Here is a 24392-nt window from a genome sequence, read left to right as displayed (position 1 = left end):
ACAAAGTGCTAGGATTACAGGCGTGAGCCACTGTGCCCGGCCTTGTTTTAATTTTTAATGATAATTGCTTAAAATATATTAAGCATATACTTACTGGGTTGCAGATCCCATAACTACTCCCCAGATTTGATGGCTTATTAGGAGAACTCCCAAGACTTAGCATATAGTTGTACTCATAGCTGTGACTTATTACAGTGAAAGGAAACAGAGCAAAATCAGCAAAGGGAAAATCCTAAAGTGCATAGGATGAAGTCTGAAGAAAACCAGGAATAAGCTTCTATGAATCCTCTCCCAGTAGAGTCACACAGGATGTCCCTAATTCCCTCAGTGACAAGGTGTGACAACACATCTAGGATATAGTCTACTAGGGAAGCTCATTAGAACCTCAGTGCTTGGGGTTTTTGATTGAGGGCTGGTCACATAGACCCCTTCTGCCTTAGTACAAACCAAAATTCTACACTCTCAGAGGGAAAACAGATGTTCAGCATAAACTACATTGTTTATACAAACAGTTTAGGTTCAGTGAGCTCCTCTTACCAGTTAGGATGGTGGAAATCCTCCCAAAATCCAAGTCCCAGATGCCAGCCAAGGACTAACCTTACAAGCAAGTATTTCAAGCAGTCATGCATGCTATGGTAGTTCATTTCTGCACACTTACCTTATCAAGTAATTGTCTATGGTTATAATTTAATTTTTATTAGAGTTTCTATTTTTTTTTTTATTTTTATTTTTTTTTAGATGAAGTTTTACTCTTCTCACTTAGGCTGCAGTGCAGTGGTATGATCTTGGCTGGTTGTAACCTCCGCCTCCTGGGTTCAAGCGATTCTCCTGCCTCAGTCTCTTGAGTAGCTGGGATTACAGGCTTCTGCCACCATGCCCGGCTAATTTTTTTGTATTCTTAGTAGAGACAGGGTTTCACCATGTTGGTCAGGCTGGTACCGAATGCCTGACCTCAGGTGATCTGCCCACCTTGGCCTCCCAAAGTGCTGGGATTATAGGCATGAGCCACGACGCCTGGCTGGGTTTCTGTTATTAACATTATCACTGCACCCTATACAGAATTATGTTCTTTTTCTTTTAATTTTTTTTTTTTCAAATGGAATCTCACTTTGTCACCCAGGCTGGGTACAATGGTACAATCTTGGCTCATTGCAACCTCCACTTCTTGGGTTCAAGTGATTCTCCTACCTCAGCCTCACTAGTAGCTGGGATTACAAGTGTATACCACCATGCCCAGCTAATTTTTTGTATTTTTAGTAGAGACAGAGTTTCACTATGTTGGCCAGGCTGGTCTCGAACTCCTGTGACCTCAGGTGATCCACCTGCCTTGGCCTCCCAAAGGGCTGGGATTACGGGTGTGAGCCACCGCATCTGGTCAAGAGTTATACTTTCAAAATTTTTTTAACTTTTGAATTGATACAGCTTTATTCAGTGACAATAACTTTTATCATCAGGTCACTTGTATTTAAGAGGCTGATTCCTGAGTTTTGCATGATTAAGATTACTGAAAACTCTTTCCTTTGTATAATTCCTACAGTCAGTTTTACCCAGGAGAAAAAAATTCTTACACATTTATCTTTAACTTGAATGTGAAGAAATAGTATGATTTTTTTTCCAAATATTACAGTGACTAAATTAAGACTACTGCTTGAAGGCTAACAAAATTTTCTCAATTCCTTTTATTTAAAAAAGAAACCAGCTAACATTAATTAACAATATTTATTAGCAATATTCCTTTGAGTGCCTACTATATGAGAGGAGAAGTCCTAGATGCTGGGACATAAAATGAACAAGACAGAAATCTATACGCATGTAAAACTTAATTTCTCATGAATATATGCCAGTTCACTTCTGGAAAAGAAAGTTACCTTTCTGTGTTGTCGGTGCCATACGCTTCATAACAACCAATGTGATCCTCGTATTTGTCTATACAGTATTTAGTAATTTTGAATTAACTTATTTTCAAATTTGTGAATGCCAGGTTATATTATTACTGAGTTTTGATTCTCAAGTGGAAATGATTCATGTCCTTTGCTCCTGCTAGTGTGTATCAGAGTTATGCCAGAAATTTTGATGTGACTCTTCTGCCTACCTGTTCTCTAGCCCTCTCCCTTCACCCCATACATTTGTGTGTTTGTTTGTGTGTGTGTGTGTGTGTGTGTGAGAGAGAGAGAGACAGGACCTCGCTCTGTCACCTAGGCTAGAGTGCAGTGGCGTGATCACAGCTCACAGCAGCTTCAACCCCCCCAGGCTCAAGTGATCCAGTGATCCTCCTGCCTCAGCCTACTGAGAAGCTGGGACTATAGGCACATGCTACCACATCTGGCTAATTTTTGTATTTTTTGTAGAGATGGGGTTTCTCCATGTTGCCCAGGCTGGTTTCAAACTCCTGGACTGACTCAAGTGATCCTCCCACCTTGACCTCCCATAGTGCTGGGATTAGACATGAGCCACTGTGCCCAGCCCACCCCAAACTTTGTTTTTGCTGCTACCTCCCCCAAAAATCTTGTACTAGTGAGCTGTTATTACTAATAGGAGTATCTAATGGTACAGACAAAAGCATTAAGAATCTTGGGTTGGGGCTGGGTGTAGTGGCTCACCCCTGTAATCCCAGCACTTTGGAAGGCCAAAGTGGGCAGATCACGAGGTCAGGAGATCGAGACCATCCTGACCAAGATGGTGAAACCCCATTTCTACTAAAAATACAAAAATTAGTTGGGCATGGTGGTGTGTGCTTGTAGTCCCAGCTCCTCGGGAGACTGAGGCAGAAGAATCACTTGAACTGGGAGGCGGAGGTTGCAGTGAGCCGAGATCGTGCCACTGCACTCCAGCCTGGGCGACAGATCAAGACTCTGTCTCAAAAAAAAAAACAAAACTTGGGTCAAGCATGGTGGTTCACACCTGTAATCCCAGCAATTTGGGAGGTTGAGGTGGCCTGATTACTTGAGCTCAGGAGTTCAAGACCAGCCTGGCCAACATGGCGAAACCCCATCTTGACCAAGAAAATACAAAAAAATTAATTGGGCATGGTGGCATATGCCTATAATCCCAGCTACTCAGGAGGCTGAGGCCGGAAGGTGGCCTAAACCCTGGAGGCAGAGGTTGCAGTGAGCTGAGATTATACCACTACACTCTGGCATGGATGACAGAGCAAGAGTCTGTTTCAAAAAAAAAAAAAAAATCCCTGTTTAAGTTCTTTTTAGATTATTTTTGTAGTAAGCCCTGCCCCCTTTATCTTAAAAAAAAAAAAAAAAGGGAAAGGGAAGGAAAAACAAAAACAAAATAAATAATGAAATTCTAAGCTTGCAAGGCCATCATGACTGGGTTGTTTTGGGTAGGTATTTCCATTTAAAAAATAAAATTTAAAGGCTGGGCGTGATGGCTCATGTCTGTAATCCCAGCAATTTGGGAGGCCGAGGTGTGCAAATCACAGGTCAGGAATTCAAGACCAGCCTGACCAACGTGGTGAAACCCTGTCTCTACTAAAAATACAAAAATTAGCTGGGCAGGAGGCCGAGACAGGAGAATTGCTTGAACCGGGAACCAGGAGGCGGAGATTTCAGTGAGCTGAGATTGCGCCACTGCATTCCAGCCTAGGCTACATGAGACTCTGTCCCAAAAAACAACAACAACAATAACAAAAAAACTTGTGCATAGTTCTTAGGTGTATGTGCACATAATTACTAACTGCAGTTGACCATTGAACATCACGGGTTAGGAGCACTGACACCCCCAGCTGTCAAAAATTTGCGTATAACTTGACTCCCTAAAAACTTAACCATGAATAGCCTATTGTTTACTGGAAGCCTTAGTGGTAACATAAACAGTTGATTAACACATATTTTGTATGTTGTATATATTATATACTATATTTTTAGAATAAAGAAAGCTAGAGAAAGAAAAGTTGTATTAAGAAAATTGTTCTCAGGTATTGTATTATAGCAACACACACACACACACACACACACACACACACACACACACACACGGAAAATTGTAAGAGGCCTGGCACGGTGGCTCATGCCTGTAATCCTAGCACTTTGCGAGGCCGAGGTGGGCAGATTACCTGAGATCGGGAGTTCGAGACCAGCCTGACCAACATGGAGAAACCCTGTCTCTACTAAAAATACAAAATTAGCCAGGTGTGGTGGTACATGCCTGTAATCCCAGCTACTCGGGAGGCTGAGGCAGGAGAATTGCTTGAACCCAGGAGGCAGAGGTTGTGGTGAGCTGAGATTGAACCATTGCACTCCAGCCTGGGCAACGAGCGAAACTCCATCTCAAAAAAAGAAAAAACTGTAAGGGAAAATATATTTCCAGTATTGTAGTATATTTATTGATACCACAAGTTCACAAGTTTACGTTATGTGTTTCCAAGATGACTTATCTGAAATGGTGGACAACAGTAGCTGCAGACCTCAATCCATGGTATGTCTCAAGCAATTCAACTTTTGCTTGTAATGTCATGAATTTTTCCTGCTTATTTAGAACATTTCCAGGATCTCTAGTGGTACTTCCTGCAGGTCCTGTGGTGTTATGCAGGGTTTGTGGTATTGCACTAAATGTGATGAGAACTACCTAAGAATTGTGAGATTGCTTTTTACTGCCCTATGCACTTTACTGGAGAGGTGAACTGCTCATACAGAGGTGAATATCATCACACAGCATTTTAAGCAAATACTTGCAACACTTTAGCTCCTCAAAATAGCAACAAGAACTAGCTACAAAATTAATACAGTGGTACAGTAGGAACTACAATGAATTTTATGCAGTTATTTAATACTCTGTGTGTGTTTACATTTCTCTTGACTGAACAGTACCATATATGGCCTATAAATGTTTGTGTAAATGTTGATAATTTTTTTTTGAGTCAGGGTCTGTCTAGCTTCACTTAGGCTGGAGTGTACTGGCACTATCTCAGTTCACTGTCTTTACCTCCCAGGCTCAAGCGATCCTCCTACCTCAGTGCCCCAAGTGGCTGGGACTATCAGTGCACACCACCATGCCCAGTTAATTTTTTTTGTATTTTTTGTATTTTTTTGTAGAAATGGGATTTCACTATGTTGCCCAGGCTGGTCTCGAACTCCTGAGCTCTAGTCATCTGCCCACCTTGTCCTCCCAAAGTTCTGGAATTATAGATGTGAGCTACTGTACCCAGCCGATTTTGATAAATTTTAACTTTTTATAATTTATATATATTTTATAGTACTAAATGATAAAATAATAATCTACATATATTTTTTATATTCATGACATACCTTTTTCCTTTTTTTAATATATATATATTTCTAGGTTATGTGGTATGCCTACAAGTTTTTTCAAATTGTCACAAATCTCCAAAACATTTTCTAGTATACTTATGAAAACAAATCTACATATAAGTGGATTTGTGCAGTTCAGACCTGTGAAGTTCATCCTGTGAAGGGTCAACTGTAATTGTTTTTATTGTCTTCAAGAAGTATGGTACCTATTATAACTCAGCTTGTGTAGGCCATAGGTGCTCATCTCAGAAAAAAATGTTACAATTTTCTTTTTGTGTAATGTTGGGAACTTAAATATTAATACTTTTGGTAGTTGACCACAGTCTTCTTAGGTTATTGCTGTATTCCTTAGGTGCTGTGAAGTCTCATTTTGAGTGTGGAATGACGGTTGGTGTTCATCCTGAGGCAGCAGTGAGAGTTGTCCGGTCCATGGCTCGTTTCATGGCTGCCTATTTCACCAATCAGCAGCTTTGCATTTTGCCACCTCACCATGTGAATGTTCTTCCTCCACTTCATATTAAAACAGGTAATATGGTAAATAAATCCTTTCTAAACTTTTTTTGTATTGCACATAATATTTAAAATCATAGTATACGGAGGCCATTAGGAAATGATTCTGTTCTAGCATAGTACCTGAAACATAGGAGCTATTTGTGAATGAATAGAATCTGAGAAAAATAATGGCTTAGATTTATTTTTATTGAATATGGATTTTTTAAAATCACAAAATGGACAAGTTGATCTTTATAAAGTTTGCATTTTTAAATTTTAATTAATTTTCTAGGGATGGGATCTTGCTGTGTTACTCAAGCTGGTTTTGAACTCCTTGCCTCAAACTATTTTTTTTTTTTGAGACAGAGTTTCACTCTTCTTGACCAGGCTGTAGTGCAATGGCGTGATCTTGGCTCACTACAACCTCCACCTCCTGGGTTCCAGTGATTCTCTTGTCTCAACCACCCAGTAGCTGGGATTATAGGCATGCGCCACCATGCCTGGCTAATTTTTTGTATTTAGTAGAGATGAGGTTTCACCATGTTAGGCTGGTCTCGAACTCCTGACCTCAGGTGATCCACCTGTCTTGGCCTTCCTGCTGGGATTACAGGTGTGCACCACCTTGTCCGGCCAAATGATTTTAACTGCCTCAACCTCCCAAGTTGTAGGGAATGTAGGTGTGCACCCCTATGCCCAGCTACAGTTTCAATTTTTAAAGTGAAAGAGCTGCCACCTTCATTTATGTCAAAATGTAGAAATTTAACAAATATTGAGCTTGCTAATTTAGTATTTAATTTTATTTGGATGGTTTATGATTTTATTTGTACCATTTACTTTTTAAATTTAATAATTTCATTAGTATGGTCAAAATGCATCTAATCCTATGCTAGATAACTGCCCTGCTCTCGTGGATATAAACATGTACACAAATTTCTATGATATTCGTTTATTCTATTTTTTATTAAGTGCCTGCTATGTGCTACACAGTATTCTTGGTGCTGCAAATATATTAGCTTGTGCCACATGAAACCGACAATACAAAAACATTTGTAGTTTTTCTTTTTAATATATGAAACAGATTTATCCTAATTGCCATGAACAAAATGATAAAGTACTTTTATGGGGTTTACATCTAATATGTTGAAACAGAAAATTAAATATATAAACAAGATATATCAAATGGTGATAATTGTTATGGAGAGAATTAAAATAGAGCAACGCAATTTTAGACTGGGAATTTTCAGAAGGAGCTCTCTGAGGAGGTGAAAGTTAAGCTGAACTCTTAATAACAAGGAAGAGTTAGGTATATCAAGGCACAGAGCATTCTAACCTGAGTTTGTATAAAAGCCCCAGGGCAAGAGCAAGCTTGATGTGTTTGAGAAACTCAAAGATCTGTGTGGCTGTATGCTAAAGGGGGAGGACTAGAGGACATGGTGGCTCATGCCTGTAATCCCAGCACTTTGGGAGGCCAGGCGGATCGCTTGAGTCCAGGAGTTTGAGACTAGCCTGGGCAACATTGTGAAACTTTGTCTCTACAAAAAATAGAAAAATTAGCCCGGCATGGTGACATGTACCTGAGATTCTCAGTTAGTTGGAAGGCTGAGGCAGGAGGATTGCTTGAGCCCAGGTGGCAGAGATTGCAGTGAGTTCACTCCAGCTTGGGTGACAGAGCAAGACTCTTGTCTCAAAAAAACAAAGAAACAAACAAACAAAAAACAAAAAAAACTAGAGGAAGAAGGAGAGAGTGGTATGAGTTGCATTCAGTAAATGGGCCAGAGGATGTAAGCCATGTTAAGAAATCTGATTTTTAAGTATTATGGGAAGCTGTTGGAGGGCTTAAAGCAAGAGTATACATGAACTGATATGTATGTACAAGGCACACCTAGCTTAGAGTAGTAGAAGTTAAAATATAATTAGAAGCTTAAAAAAGACGGCAGCAAGTGGTCCGCAAATATAATCAGTCATAGAACCATAGATTTTGAATTATGTGTTCAAACTCATGTTCTGTGAATGTCTCAGGATACATATACATTTCATGTTTATTTTTCTAATCAGAATTTTTTTAAGCAGAAATCAGTATTAGGGATTTGAGTTGCTTATTTGGTGTGATATTTTAAAAAGTGGTGGACTTTTTTACTGTGTGAAAGTAGTAAAATTTTCAGAAAATTAAATTATTCAAGTTATTTTAATTGTATAGTGCCTTGCTCATAGTGAATAAAAATAGGAAAAATATAGCCAGTCTCCTGGCTCCTTTGCTTATGCAAAATCGTACATCCAAGTGGTTGAAAACTTTTTTGTTTTCCAGATGTGTTTGTCAGAGAGCTAAAATGTTAATTCTTGCTGTAGGCATAGCCTTTGTAAGTCATGTGAGAAACTAACCATTTCAAGGAACAGAGAAGCTCACGATTGCTATTTACCACTTTTTGAGAGAATGAGTAAAAATTTTGAGAGAATGAGTAAAAATCCCATCAACGTGTTTTTTAATAACATTTCTTTTATTCTATTTTCAAGTTGCTTCATCAAGTTACTTCAATTAAGGAAAGGGACAGAAGGCCAGAGGGAATGATATTACCCTTTTGTATTAAATCCCAGGCCAGATGATAATCTTATTTGTCAGGATTATGGAAAATCACACTTTTCTACTTCCTAATTGACACTAATATTGAACACTTAATATGCTTGTTACCTCAAATTAGTCTTTTATTGCATAACACTGTGGGTAACACAAAATCAGATAAAATGTAGTCTCTGTTTTCTACATTTCATAATCTAGTATGAGAAATAAACATGTATTTCTGAGCATCCCACAGTAACAAATTCCACGTTGTAACCCATGTTGTGGTAATAAATTGTACATTGTGAACCAATAGTTTAGTAGATATGTTTTTTGTATGTATTTACATATTACCTGACACAAAAGTTTCATTAAACAATATTTAACTTTGTGTCTAATACTTTCTACTCCGTTGTGTTTTTTCTTTCTTCTGTTTCATTTTTAAAATAATGCTGGTATTTGTTTCGTGACCCATGAGTGAGGCATATTCTTCAGTGTTAAAAGTGTTCTAGGGCATATTGAGTATTACTTTAACCCATTTTATGCATATCTTCCTGGTGGAGTTTAGTAGATAATACTGATTGAAGAGATAAATATACCCATGTAAGGAAGCGTGAGTTTGGATGTGATTGTAATAATCAATTTTTAAAAATTTACTCACAGAGCAGTCCTTTCGACTTATTCCTCTGCAACACTCTAAGGTGGCCAGTGTTGTTAGAGATCAGAAGCTCTCTAATGTGTGGACAGTTGAATATGCACTTGAATTACTGTTTATTGGTGGCCTGGTTCCAGAGGCTGTGTGGTTGACACATAAACTTGGAGACTGGAAGACATCTGTTTCAATTGGTGTGGCTTTCCAGCTGTTCTGTAAACATGATAGCAATTTTATGAGGTATGGATTTTGAGGCAATTTTAAGATATAGTATAATTGAACTATGTAAAGTATTTTATATTTCTCTTATTGCTGGTATTTACATATTATGTGGAATCCTTATTTCAGCATTGTCCAATGGAAACTTTTTTCAATAATAGAAATGTGTCATCCAGTATGGTAGCCACTAACCACAAGTAACTATTGAGATGCAGCTAGTGAGACCAAAGAATTAAATTTTAAATTTAATTTTAGTTAATTTAAATTTAAATAGCCACATATAGTTGGTGATTACTGTATTCAACTGCTCAGTGGCTTACTTATTTGTGTTAAAACATGTATTAATACTCAGGTGTGATGACCCATGCCTGAGGTCCCAACTACTTCGGAGGCTCAGGTGGGAAGATCACTTGAGCTCGGGAGGTCAAGGCTACAGTGAGCCATGATCATGTCATTACACTTCAGCCTGGGCAACAGAGTGAGCCCCTGTCTCAAAACAAACAAAACCATTTATTGAGCACACTTATGTGTTAGTGAAGTCCATATTTAGGGTAGCAATTAGAAATAAGAATGGGGGAGTATATTAGGATCATAATCGTGGAGGGTCTTATCGTAATATTTCCTTGAATATTTCTTTTTTACATGTATGATAGATAAAGTAAATTCCATTGTTTCTTAAACTTTCATGTTTAGTCCTTGATGTGTGAAATCTTTTTTTTTTTTTTTTTTCAAAATTTGGATTCATTGCCCTTAATGTGATGTCATTTCAGGTCCAAGAAAAAGAGTCGGAATCTACCACTAAATATGACTCCAGCACAGATTTTTCAGGAAAAGCTGCAGTGTTTTTTAGGTCAACCAGCCTCTTTAGAAACAAAAAATGAAATGGGCTCAAAATATAAACAGTTTACAGGTATGTTATTTATATATGTATTCTCCTGCCTCACCCTCCCAAGTAGCTGGGATTACAGGTGTGGGCCACTATAGCTGGCTAATTTTTGTATTTTTACTAGAGACAGGTTTCCACCGCCAGGCTGGTCTTGAACTCCTGGCCTCAGGTGATCTGTCCACCTTGGCTTCCCAAAGTGCTGGGATTACAGGTGTGAGCCACCATGCCTTGCCCAAAAATGAAAGTATGATATTTATACTTAACAATGGGAACACCCAAAATTGATGCCGGCTCAAAATATGAGGGTTGATAACTGAATGATTTTCTGATTTTCCTTACATATCTTTTTTTTTTTTTTTAATATTAAAGTAGCTTTCTTGATGCCACAGTGTTACAGCTCTGTGACTTCTCCTGTAGAGCAGGGCCACCTCAGAGACTGTTGAAAGTAGCCTTCATACGTACATTTACACTAACTATATTTCGTTTCATTTGTATCATTTTCTTTTGCAGCTGTAGAATCTCAGACCTGGAAGGGTACTTAGGAGTGATTTATTTCAGCTCTCACCTAGTGCATCAATTATAGAGTTTTTTATTTGAAAAGTTCAAAATGGTATTAATTAAAAATGATAGAATATTACATGTATTACATAGATTTACACAGGAATCATATAAAATTTATCTGTTTTACAGTTGGAGAAATTTAGATAAAAAGTAATGAAATCAGTCATTTAATGTTGTATATTTAACGGTAAAACGAGGATAACTATGAGGCCCCTCTGTTTTTATTGGTGCATTGCTCCAGTAAGGAGTGAGACTTCCAACTCTAGATTTCTAAAACTTTTTTTTTTTTTAGTATATTTATTTATTTATTTATTTATAGTCTTGGTTATATAGTGAAGAAGAAGAAGCAGGGCAGAATTAATTATGCATCAAGGTCTCCTAGTATCTTCCCTTAGCTGCCGTGATTTATTTATTTATTTATTTATTTATTTTTTATGAGAGAAAGAAAGAGAAAGAAAAAGGGGGAGAGAGAACAGGATTCTTGCTCTATTGCCCGGGCTGGAATGCAATCTAAAAATAGGTATTAAAAACCTCTTTTATGCTGATAATTGTGCTTAACAATGGAGACAGGAAGGAATAAGGGAAGAAAATAACAAACAAACAGCCAACCAATATTTCATTTAAGTCTGTGAAATGCTATGCAAATGCTGAAGAGTGATTTACTTCCAATTTTCCATTTTATATGGTCACTTTCAAAATAGGTGTAATGTGATATTGAGAAAAATGTATGTTCTGTGGACCTGGGGTGGAGAATTCTATAAATATTCACGAAGTTTACTTATTCCAGGCCTAAGTTCAAATCATAGATGTCCCTATTAATTTTCTGTGTCGTTGATCTGTCGAATATTAACAATGTGGTGTCAAAATCTCCCGCTATTATTGTGCGGGAGTCCAGGTCTCTTTATAAGTCATTAAGAACTTGTCTTATGTATCTGGGTGCTCCTGTATTGGGTGCATATATATTTATAATCATTAACTCCTGTTGTTACATTGATCCTTTTACCATTATGTAATGTCCTTTGTTTCTTTTAGTCTTTGTTACTATTAAAGTCTAGTTTGTGAGAGACGAAAGTTACAACTCCTGTTTTTTTTTTTCTTTTTTTTTTGCTCTCCATTTAATTGGGGAATCTTCCTCCATCCCTTTGTTTTAAGTCTTTGTATGTCATTGCTTGTGAAATAGATCTGGATACAGCGTACCGATGGGTTTTGACTTTTTATTCAATTTACCTGTCTATGTCTTTGATTGGGGCATTTAATCCATTTAAATTTAGAGTTAATATTAATATTTGTGAGTTCAATATTGTCATTTAATGCTAGCTGGCTATTTTGCCCATTAGTTGATGTAGATTCTTCATTATAGAGATACTCTTTATGTTTTGGTAAGTTTTTGGGATGACTGATACTGGTTGTTCCTTTCTGTTTGTAGTGCTTCTTTCAGAAGCTCTTGTAAAGCAGGCCTGGTGGTGATGAAATCGCTGAGTGCTTGCTTGTTCACGAAAAATTTTCTTTTTCCTTTGCTTACAAAGCTTAGTTTGGCGGGATATGAGATTCTGGGTTGAAAATTCTTTTCTTTGAGGATATTGAATATTGACCCCCACTCTCTTCTAGTTTGTAGGGTTTCTGGTGAGAGGTCTGCTATGAGTTTGATAGGCTTCCCTTTATGGGTAACGTGACCTTTCTCTCTAGCTGCCCTTAGAATTTTCTCCTTTATTTCAACCCTAGTGAATCTAGCGATTATGTGTCTTGGAGTTGCTCTACTTGAGAAATATCTTTGTGGTGTTCTCTGGATTAGCTGGAGTTGAGTATTGTCCTGCCTTACTAGATTAGGAAAGTTTTCCTTAATAATATCCTGAAGAATATTTTCCAACTTGGATTCATTCTCTTCATGACTTTCAGGTATACCTATCAATCGTAAATTAGGTCTTTTCACATAGTCCCATATTTCTTGGAGACTTTGCTCATTCCTTTTTACTCTTTCTTCTCTAATCTTGTCTTCTCATTTCATTTCATTAAGTTGGTCTTTGACCTCTGATATCCTTTCTTCTGCTTGACCAATTCGACTGTTAAAACCTGTGCATACTTCACAGAGTTCTCGTATTGTATTCTTCAGTTCCATTAATTCACTTATATTCCTCTCTAAATTGTCTATTCTCATTAGGATTTCTTCAAACCTTTTTTCAAGGTTCTTAATTTCTTTACATTGGGCTAGAACATGTTCTTTTAGCTCACTAAAGTTCCTTATTATCTACTTTCTGAAGCCTAAATCTGTTAATGGAATGCACTCGTTCTCCATCAGGCCTTGTTCTCTTGTTGATGAGGAACTGTGATCACCTGTAGAAGGAGAGGCATTCTGATCTTGGGTATTCTCAGCCTTTTTACCCTGGTTTCTTCCCTTCATTGTGAGTTCATCCACCTGTCGTCTTTGTAATTGCCTACTTTCAAATTAGGTCTCTTGAGTGGATGTACAACTTGTTGATTCCCAGCGCTGAAATCCGAGCAACCCGCTGTGCCGGCCAAAACAGCGGCATCAAGATTGGTGGTGCTTTTCTGCCCGGGAATCTCCAGTCTGGCTTCCCTCTTGAGTCCCTTCTTCAATCAGGTAAATGGGCGACTCTGCCTTCCCGGAGCTCCAAACATCGATCAGTCCCGTTTACTCTGCACCAAGAACCGCCGCGCTGGGGCGCTGGCAAAACCGTGACGCCGGCCACAAGAGTCGCCCTGGCGACCTGTGGGGCTCCTCCGCTGGGAATCTTCCGGTCCATGGGTAACAAAAATTCGTCTGAAAGTATGGCGTCCTCTCGTTCTGTGCGTTTTCTCTGGGAGCTACAATCCCGAGCTGCTAGTGATCAGCCAACTTGGATCTCTCTCCGATTTCTAAAACTTAAAATGTTTCTGTTTTGAGAGAACCTATGATACTTGGAAATCTGACTATAAACTTTTCTTTGATAATTTTCTGTGCAGTTCTTTTGTTTTAATTAATGAAAAGATATTACTATGTGAAAGTTGGATTTTAAAGAAGTGACTAAAAAATCCCCAGTCTGAACTTTGAGTTTTGGCAATATGTTGTTTTAGATGACCTGAAAACTCCCATAATAAATACATAGGTAGAATGTGTTTCTAGATAAAATATAAAAAATATGCATTTAAAGGCCTAGCTTTAAAGAGTATAAGGGGAATTGCCAGAGGTCAAAAACAACAAGCAAATAAAAACTCAAAGGGTTGAGAGGATGATCCAAGATGGCCGAATAGGAACAGTTCTGGATTTGCAGTTCCCAGCGAAAATGCAGAGGGTGAGCAGTCACTGCATTTCCAAACTAATTTTTACTGCCCAAAGACCAGGAGATTCCTGGACGAAAAAGCACCACGAGTCTCCGGCGCAGCTGTTTCAGCTGGTGCAGCAGGTCTCCGCACAAAAACTCACACAAATCCGGGCGCTGGTTCAACTGGTGACTGGAACACCTGGGAGACAGAGTCGCCCATTCAATTGGAAAAAAAGGGGTTGAAACGGAGCCAGGTGATCTGGCTCAGCCGGTCCCACCCCCACAAAGACCAGCAATCTGAAATGCTCTGGATTGAGAGTTTCACAGCAAGGACAGCTGGACCCGGGACAGTCCAGCTCTGTGGGGGGAAGGGCGTTCGCCACTACCGAGACAGTCTGCCACTACCAAGGCACTCCACTACCGAGGCAGTCCACTACTACAGAGACAGTCCACCATTACCGAGGCAGACCGCCATTACTGAGGCAGTTCTAACTACACCCCTATAAAGAAAACTGCAAGGAAGTTCACACAGCAACTGGGCAAAGCCCACAGCAGCTCAGCAACACCTCTGCTGGCAGACTGTGACTAGGCTACCTCCTTGCTGGGCACGGCATCTCTGAAAAAAGGCAGAAGCACGAAAGGAACTTATAAATAAAGCCCCACCTTCCCGGGACAGCACCTGGGAAAAAAAGGTGGTTATGAGTTCCGTTGCAGCAGACTTCGGTTCAGTATCTGCCCAGCAGCTCTGAACGGAACAGCAGAGCTCACAGGTCAGCACTTGAGCTCCTATAAGGGACAGACTGTCTCCTCAAGCAGCTCCCAGACCCCTGTATATCCAGAGACACTTCATAAAGGACAGCTCAGGCTGACTTCTGGCAGGTATCTTTCTGGGACAGAGATAACAGAAGAAGAAACTGGCAGCCCTTACTGTTCTGCAGCTGCTGCAGGTGATCCCCAGGCCAGCAGGGTCTGGAGTGGACCTACAGCAGTCCTACAGCAGAGGGGCCTGACTGTTAGAAGGAAAACTAAGATACAGAAAGAAATGACTTCATCAACAGAAAGGACGTCCAGGGACTCTATCTGAAAGCCACCAACTACAAAGACCACAGGTAGATAAATCCACAAAGATGGGAAAAAACCAGTGCAAAAAGGATGAAAAGAGCCAAAACCAGAATGCCTCTCCTCCTCCAAGGGATCACAACTCCTCACTAGCAAGGGAACAAGGCTGGATGGAGAATGAGTCTGATGAATTGACAGAAACAGGCTTCAGAAGGTTGGTAATAAGAAACTTCTCTGAGCTAAAAGAACATGTTCTAACACAATGCAAAGAAACGAAGAACGTTGAAAAAAGGTTTGATGAAATGCTAACGAGAATAAACAGCTTAGAGAGGAATATAAATGAACTAATGGAGCTGAAAACACAACATGAGAACTTCAGGAAGTATACACAAGTTTCAATAGTCAAATCGATCAAACAGAAGAAAGGATATCAGACATTAAATATCAACTCAATGAAATAAACCAAGAAGGCAAGATTAGAGAAAAAAGAGAAAAAGAAATGAACAAATCCTCTAAGAAATATGGGATTATGTGAAAAGGCCTAATCTACGTTTGATAGGTGTACCTGAATGTGATGGAGAGAATGAATCCAAGCTGAAAAACACTCTTCAGGATATTATCCAGGAGAACTTTCCCAACTTAGCAAGGCAGCCCAATATTCAAGTCCAGGAAATACAGAGAACACCACAAAGATATTCCTCAAGAATAGCAACCCTAAGGCACATAATCATCAGATGCACCAGGGTTGAAATGATGGAAAAAATGCTAAGGGCAGCCAGAGAGAAAGGTCAAGTTGCCCACAAAGGGAAGCCCATTAGACTCACAGCAGATCTCTCAGCAGAAACCCTACAAGCCAGAAGAGAGTGGGGGCCAATATTCAACATCCTTAAAGAAAAGAACTTTCAACACAGAATTTCATATCCTGCCAAACTAAGCTTTGTAAGTGAAGGAGAAATAAGATCCTTTACGAACAAGCAATTACTCAGAGACTTCATCACCACAAGGCCTGCTTTACAAGAGCTCCTGAAAGAAGCATTAAACATAGGAACAACCAGTACCAGCCACTCCAAACACGTGCCAAATGGTAAAGAGCATCGACACAATGAAGAAACTGCGTCAACTAATGGGCAAAACAACCAGCCAGCATCAAAATGGCAGGATCAAATTCACAGATAACAATATTAACCTTAAATGTAAATGGGCTAAACACCCCAATCAAAAGACACAGACTGGCAAATTGGATAAAAAGTCAAAACTCATCAGTGTGCTGTGTTCAGGAAACCCATCTCATATGCAAGGATACACAAAGGCTCAAAATAAAGGGATGAAGGAAGATTTACCAAGCAAATGGATAGCAGAAAAAAGCAGGAGTTGCAATCCTAGTCTCTGATAAAACATACTTTAAATCAACAAAGATCAAGAGAGACAAAGAAGGGCATTACATAATGGTAAAAGGATCAATGCAACAAAATGAGCTAACAGTCCTAAATATATATGCACCCATACAGGAGCTCCCAGATATATAAAGCAAGTTCTTTTTTTTTTTTTTTTTTTTGAGACGGAGTCTTGCTCTGTCGCCAGGCTGAAGTGCAGTGGCACAATCTTGGCTCACTGCAACCTCCGCCTCCTGGGTTCAAGTGATTCTTCCATCTTAGCCTCCTGAGTAGCTGGGACCACAGGTGCGTGCCACCATGCCCAGCTAATTTTCTTGTATTTTTAGTAGAGATGGGGTTTCACCATGTTGGCCAGGATGGTCTCAATCTCTTGACCTCGTGTTCCGCCCACCTTGGTCTCCCAAAGTTCATTACAGGTGTGAGCCACCGCACCCAGTCACAAGTTCTTAATGATCTACAAAGAGACTGACTCCCACATAATAATAGTGGGAGACTTTAACACCCCATGTGAATATTAGATCAATGAGACAGAAAATTAACAAGGATATTCAGGACTTGAACTCAGACTTGGACAAATAGACATTTATGGAACTCTCCACCCCAAATCCACAGACTATACATTCTTAGCACCACATTGCACCTACTCTAAAATTGACCACATAATTGGAAGTAAATCACTCCTCAGCAAATGCAAAAGAATGGAAATTATAACAAACAGTCTCTCAGACCACAGTGCAATCAAATTAGAACTCAGAATTCAGAAACTAACTCATAAACTGAACAACTGGCTCTTGAATGTTGACTGGATAAACCATGAAATGAAGGCAGAAGTAAAGATGTTCTTCAAAAGCAATGAGAATGAAGACACAATGTACTAGAATCTCTGGGACACATTTAAAGCAGTGTCAAGAGGAAAATTTATACCAATAAATGACCACATGAGAAGCAAGGATAGATCTCAAATTGACACCCTATCTTCAAAATGGAAGGAGCTAGAGGAGCAAGATCAGAAAACTCAAAAGCTAGCAGAAGACAAGGCATAACTAAGATCAGAGCAGAACTGAAGGAGATAGAGACACAAAAAACCCTTCAAAAAATCAATAAATCCAGGAGCTGGTTTTTTGAAAAGATCAACAAAATAGACCACTAGCCAGATTAATACAAAAGAAAAGGGAGAAGAATCAAATAGATGCAATAAAAATGATAAAGGGGATATCATCACAGATTCCACAGAAATACAAACCACCATCAGTGATTACTACAAACAACTTTATGCACAAAAACCCATAAGCCTGGAAGAAATGGTTAAATTCCTGGACACTTGCATCCCCCCAAGCCTAAATCAGGAAGAAGTCAAAACCCTGAATAGACCAATAACAAGGGCTGAAGTTCAGGCAGCAATCAACAGCCTACCAACCAAAAAAAGCCCAGGTCCAGATAGGTTCACAGCCAAATTCTACCAGACATACAAAAAGGAGCTATTACCACTCATTCTGAAACTATTCCAAACAATCCAAAAAGAGAGAATCCTTCCCAAATCATTTTATGAGACCAATATCATCCTGATACCAAAACCCGGCAGAGACTCAACAAGAAAAGAAAACTTCAGTCCAATATCCATGATGAAAACATAGATGCAAAAATCTTCAATAAAATTCTGGCAAACCGATTGCAATAGCACATCAAAAAGCTTATCCATCACGATCAAGTAGGCTTCATCCTGGAGATGCAAGGCTGGTTTGACATACGCAGGACTATAAACGTAATTCACCACCTAAACCGAACCAAAGACAAAAACCACATGATTATTAATAGATGAAGAGAAGGCCCTCGACAAAATTTAACAGCCCTTTATGCTAAAAACTCTCAATAAACTAGGTATCAATGGAACATTTCTCAAAATAAAAGCTATTTACGACAAACCCACAGCCATACTGAATGGGCAAAAACTGGAAGCATTCCCTTTGAAATCTGGCACTAGACAAGGATGCCCTCTCTCACCACTCCTATTCAATATGGTATTGGAAGTTCTAGCCAGAGCAATCAGGCAAGAAAAAGAAATAAAGGGGGCCGGGCATGGTGGCTCACGCCTGTAATCCCAGCACTTTGGGAGGCCGAGGCGGGTGGATTACGAGGTCAAGAGATCGAGACCATTCTGGTCAACATGGTGAAACCCCGTCTCTACTAAAAATACAAAAAAATAGCTGGGCATGGTGGCGCGTGCCTGTAATCCCAACTACTCAGGAGGCTGAGGCAGGAGAATTGCCTGAACCCAGGAGGCGGAGGTTGCGGTGAGCCGAGATCGCATCATTGCACTCCAGCCTGGGTAACGAGAGTGAAACTCCGTTTCAAAAAAAAAAAAAAAAAAAAAAAGAAATAAAGGGTATTCAATTCAATTAGGAAAGGAGGAAGTAAAATTGTCTGTATTTGCAGACGACATGATTGTATATTTAGAAGACCCTATTGTCTCAGCCCGAAATCTCCTTAAACTGATAAGCAACTTCAGCAAAGTCTCAGTATGCAAAATCAATGTGCAAAAGTCACAAGCATTCCTATACACCAATAACAGACTAAAAGAGAGCCAAATCAAGAACGAACTGCCATTCACAATTGCTACAAAGAGAATAAAATACCTAGGAATACAACTAACAAAGGATGTAAAGGACCTCTTCAAGGAGAACTAGAAAGCACTGCTCAACAAAATAAGAGAGGACACAAACAGTTGGAGAAATATTCCATGCTCATGGTTAGGAAGAATCAATATTGTGAAAATGGCCATACTGCCCAAAGTAATTTACAGATTCAATACTGTCCCCATCAAGGTACCAATGACCTTCTTCACAGAACTGGAAAAAACCACCTTAAACTTCATATGGAACCAAAACAGAGCCCGCATAGCCAAGTCAATTCTAAGCAAATAGAACAAAGGTGGAGGTATCACGCTACTTGACTTCAGACTATACTACAAGGCTTCAGTAATCAAAACAGTATGGTACTGGTACCAAAACAGATACAGACCAATGGAACAGAACAGTGGCCTCAGACGCAACACCACACATCTAAAACTGTCTGATATTTGACAAACCTGACAAAAACAAGCAATGGGGAAAGGATTCCTTGTTTAATAAATGGTGTTGGGAAAACTGGCTAGCCATGTGCAGAAAGCAGAAACTGGACCCCTTCCTGACACCTTACACTAAAATTAACTCCAGATGGGTTAAAGACTTAAACATAAGACCTAACACCACAAATACCCTAGAGGAAAACCTAGGCAAAACCATACAAGACATAGGCATAGGCAAGGACTTCATGACTAAAACACCAAAAAGCATTGGCAACAAAAGCCAAAATAGACAAATGGGATCTAATTAAACTCCAGAGCTTCTGCACAGCAAAAGAAACAATCATTAGAGTGAACTGGCAACCAACAGAATGGGAAAAAATTTTTACGATATACCCATCTGACAAAGGGCTAATATCCAGAATCTACAAAGAGCTAGAACAGATTTTCAGGAAAAAACAAACCCATTCCAAAGTGGGCAAAGGATATGTACAGACACTTTACAAAAGAAGACATATATGAGGCCAATAAGCATATGAAAAAGTGCTCATCATCACTGGTCATCAGAGAAATGCAAATCAAAACTACATTGAGATACCATCTCACGCCAGTTAGAATGGTGATCATTAAAAAATCTGGAGACGGCAGATGCTGGAGAGGATGTGGAGAAATAGGAACACTTTTACATTGTTGGCAGGAGTGTAAATTAGTTCATCCATTGTGGAAGACAGTGTGGTGATTCCTTAAGGACCTAGAAATATAAATTCCATTTGACCCAGCAATCCCATTATTGGGTATATATCCAAATGATTATAAATCATTCTGTTATAAAGACATATGCACAAGTATGTTCATTACAGCACTGTTTACAATAGCAAAGACTTGGAACCAACCCAAATGCCCATTGGTGGTAGACTGGACAGGGAAAATGTGGCACATATACACCATGGAACACTATGCAGCCATAAAAATGATGAGTTCATGTCCTTTGTAGGGACATGGATGAATCTGGAAACCATCATTCTTAGCAGACTGACACAAGAACAGAAAATCAAACACCGTGTGTTCTCACTCATAGGTGGGTGTTGAACAGTGAGAACACATGGACACAGGGAGGGGAGCATCACACACTGAGGTCTGTCGGGGGGGACTAGGGGAGGGACAGTGGGAGGTAGGGAGTTGGGGAGGGATAACATGGGAAGTAATGCCAGATATAGGATGGGAATGGAGGCAGCAAACCACATTGCCATGTATGTACCTATGCAGCAATCCTGCTTGTTCTTCACATGTATCCCAGAACCTAAAGTGCAATAAAATATATATTTAGAAAAAAAAAAAAAAAACTCAAAGGATTCCATTTCTTTCTCCTTAGCTGCTCTTAAATGAATTCCATTCTGTTAAAGAGAAATAGAAACAGGCCCATTCAAATATCTGTACATGAAGCCTGGTGGAGTGACTCACACCTGTAATCTGAAGCCAAGGCCAGCAGATCACTTGAGCCCAGGTGTTTGAGACCAGCCTGGGCAATATGACAAAACCCATCTCTACAGAAAATACAAAAATTAGGCGTGGTGGTACATGCGTGTAGTCCCAGCTACTTGGGAAGAGGCAAGGTGGAAGAATCACTTGAGCCCAGGAGGTCAAGGCTGCAGTGAGCCATGATTGTGCCACTGCACTCCAGCCTGGGTGACAGAGTGAGACCCTTGTCTCAAAAAAATTGAAACAAAACAAATATCCGTACATGAATGTTTATAGCAACTTTTTAATAGTAGCCAAAAATTGGAAGCACCTCAAGTGTCCATGAACGGATAAAAAATTCCAATATATCTTTATAATAATATACAGATAATAATACAAATAATATACAAATAAAGAACAAATTACTGTTAACATGTGACAACACAGATGAATCACAGAACCATCATGTTAAGAAGTCCCGAAAGAAGTCAGGAACAAAGACTTCATGCTCTGTGATTCCATTTCTGTGGACTTCTATAAAAATCAAAACTGTACGAGCAGAAAACAGATCAGGAGGTTGCCTGAGAATAAACAGGGAATTGACGACAAAGGAGCATAAGATAACTTTTTGGAGTGATGGAAATGTTATTACAGGCAGTATAGGTTTGTTTACTTTTATTGAACTATACACTTTAAAAAGGGTGAATTATATTGTATGTAAATTATGTCTCAACCTGATTTAGAAACAAAAAATTCAATAGATGGTTAAATTTAGGAGCAAATTTGTGAACTGGAAATGATGAATCTGAGCTATATGTATATATAATATATATAAAGAAATAAAAATATTATACAAAATAGGGACATAGATTTAAAAAATATGAAAGAGAAGTTGAGCTTTGTAGAACACACAAAACAGAAAGACACAACATATATTTAATTGGAATTCCAGTATATCCACTTCAAATGCTAGATAATGGCTACCTAAATTGAATATAGCAAAAATGTTAATATAAGTATGAGAAGTCATTACATGAGTGTTTAGCATATTATATTTTATACTTTTCTGTATTGTGTATTTTAATAGTATGCTTAAAATATTTCATAGTAGAAAAATCCCTGAGTTTTCGGTTCTACTACCACATCTCATTGCATTTTGCCTTCTGGGACATACCCACATATATATAGATATTTGCATAGTTGAACCCATACTATATGTATGACTATTTTGTGTTTTCCTGTTTCCCTCATAAGTCATTTTTATTAACTTATTATTACAAAAGTACTATCATGTACTATTAAGAAAAGTTGAAAGGGCCAGGTGCAGTGGCCCACACCTGTAATCCCAGCACTTTGGGAGGCTGAGGTGGGTGGATCACCTGAGATAGGAGTTTGAGACCAGCCTGGCTAACATGGTGAAACCTCATCTCTACTAAAAATACAAAAATTAGCCTGGCATGGTAGTGTGTGCCTGTAATCCCAGCTATTCAAGAGGCTAAGGTGGAAGAATTGTGCAAACCTGGGAGGAGGAGGTTGCAGTGAGCTGACATCCTGCCACTGCACTCTAGCCTGGGCGATAGAGTCGACTCTGTCTGAAAAAAAAAAAAAAAGGGGGGAAAAGTTTTTCTGTCACTGCCTTCACATAATCTTGTATATTGTTTTGGTTTCTTTCCTGACGTTCTTTTTCCTATTAATATTTTTTCAATTATGTTTGACTCAGAACTACATTCTAAGAATATTTTTCCTACATAGTTGTTTTTGCAATATCTTGTATAAAAATGTCTGATGTTCTTATATATAATTTTGTTTTTTTAGACGGAGTCTTGCTCTGTCACCCACCCTGGAGTGTAATGGTGTTGTCTCAGCTCACTGCAACCTCCACTTTCCGAATTCAAGCAATTCTCTTGCCTCAGCCTCCCAAGTATCTGGGATTACAGGTGCCTGCCACCATGCCCAGCTGATTTTTGTGTTTTTAGTAGAGATGGGGTTTCACCATGTTGGCCAGGCTGGTCTTGAACTCCTGACCTCGTGATCTGCCCACTTCGGCTTCCCAAAGTGTTGGGATTACAGACGTGAACCACCGTGCCTGGCCCTTATCTATAATCTGGATAGTTCATAATTTCTCTCTGTAAGTTTGTATGTTTTGCATGTCAACCAATATGTTCATTCTTGACAATGAATGTTTTTAGATTTGAAATTTTATCCTACAAAATGGGTAAGAAGTTTAATACAAGCTTTAACTATTTTACCAAATGTTGTGTTTGATAGATCCCATTGAAGAGGAAGATGCAAATCTACTATTTGGTTCAATACAAGAAGTACTGAAAGCATCAGTTATGGCTGATGCAGATATTCTTTCGGAGACATTTCAACTTCTGATAGACTCTGCCAAGGACTTCAGTAAGAGACTGTGGGGTTTAGTGCCCGTTGGCTTGTATCTTCCAGCTCCTCCATTGTACTGTCCCCAGCCAGCTATTCTTAGTGAAGTAAGCTTATAGCATTAACTTTTTAATTAATTTAAAGTTGATTTTGTTGAGTTTTTAAAATAATCAACTGATAGTCATCATGTTGAAAATTCAAGCTCTAAAGACAAACTTTTAGATCCCAGCTTTGGTGTTCACGAATGGTATAATCTTAGGGAATGTACTAAACTACTGTTTAAGTTTCCTTATCTGTAAAATGTAGATTATGATAGTACCTGTAATAGCATTTTGTGAGGATCAAGATATCCTGTAAAAGCTTCTAGCTTAGGACCTGGGACATACAGTAATTATTTAATAAATGTTAAAATTATTTTAACAATATAGCATAATTAATCCAGATTTTAAAAAATTGGGCATTTGTTTAGGGTAACAAATGAAATAATGAGTATCAAAATTAGAAGCCATACATTATTTCAGTCTCTTATTTATCTCTTTGTCTTTGCCTTTTCTGAAAGACTTCACTGGTGTAGTGGCTCACACCTGTAATCCCAGAACTTGGGAGGCCAATGTGGGAAGATTGCTTGAATCAAGGAGTTTGAGACCAGCCTGGGAAACATGGTGAAACCTTGTCTCTCTAAATATAAAAAATTAGCCAGGCATCATGGCAAGTGCCTGTAGTTTTAGCTACTCGGTAGACTGAGGTGGGTAGATTGCTTGAGCCCAGGAGGCAGAGGTTGCAGTGAGCCGAGATTGCACCACTGCACTCCAGCCTGGGTGACAGAGCAAAACTCTGTCTCAAAAAAGAAAAGAAAGACTTATTTTTATTTGACTTTGGTTTAAAAGGTTATTTTTTTCCTGCACTATTCAATTGATAGTTCTATATTATAAATACTATATTCCTCTCAGAAACTTTTTCCTTGCTCTTATTAAAAAATCATAACATTATAATTAGCTGGTTCTAAGATTTATAGTGTTATAAATTACTGACATTTGTATTTTTAAGTATTTGATTAACATTTTGAAGTGGTTCTGGGTATTATTTTTTTATTACCTCCTGTTTCAATATTGGCAACTTCTACTTGTATCTAGTTTTTTATTTCTCATTTGTTCTC

At 38.8% G+C, this 24392-nt stretch overlaps 1 protein-coding gene across 13 annotated transcripts in view; it reads left to right on the top strand.

Moving 5' to 3' along the window:
* The window catches only part of CPLANE1 (ciliogenesis and planar polarity effector complex subunit 1), a 155953-nt gene that overhangs the window by 30494 nt on the left and 101067 nt on the right, over positions 1-24392 (top strand). For all 13 annotated transcript variants that reach the window (XM_012460001.3, XM_012460002.3, XM_012460003.3 and 10 more), the window contains 4 exons: positions 5614-5787; positions 8971-9199; positions 9949-10088; positions 23126-23343. In XM_012460001.3, coding sequence (XP_012315424.2) covers positions 5614-5787; positions 8971-9199; positions 9949-10088; positions 23126-23343 — 761 coding nt within the window. The remainder of the gene's footprint in view (positions 1-5613; positions 5788-8970; positions 9200-9948; positions 10089-23125; positions 23344-24392) is intronic.

The sequence above is a fragment of the Aotus nancymaae genome, unplaced genomic scaffold (genome assembly GCF_030222135.1).
Source record: "Aotus nancymaae isolate 86718 unplaced genomic scaffold, 86718_ANA_hifiasm-v0.15.2.pri h1tg000014l, whole genome shotgun sequence".
Classification (NCBI taxonomy): domain Eukaryota; kingdom Metazoa; phylum Chordata; class Mammalia; order Primates; family Aotidae; genus Aotus; species Aotus nancymaae.
The sequence above is the reverse complement of the archived record's forward strand: the minus strand, read 5'-3'. Positions and strand labels throughout refer to the sequence as shown.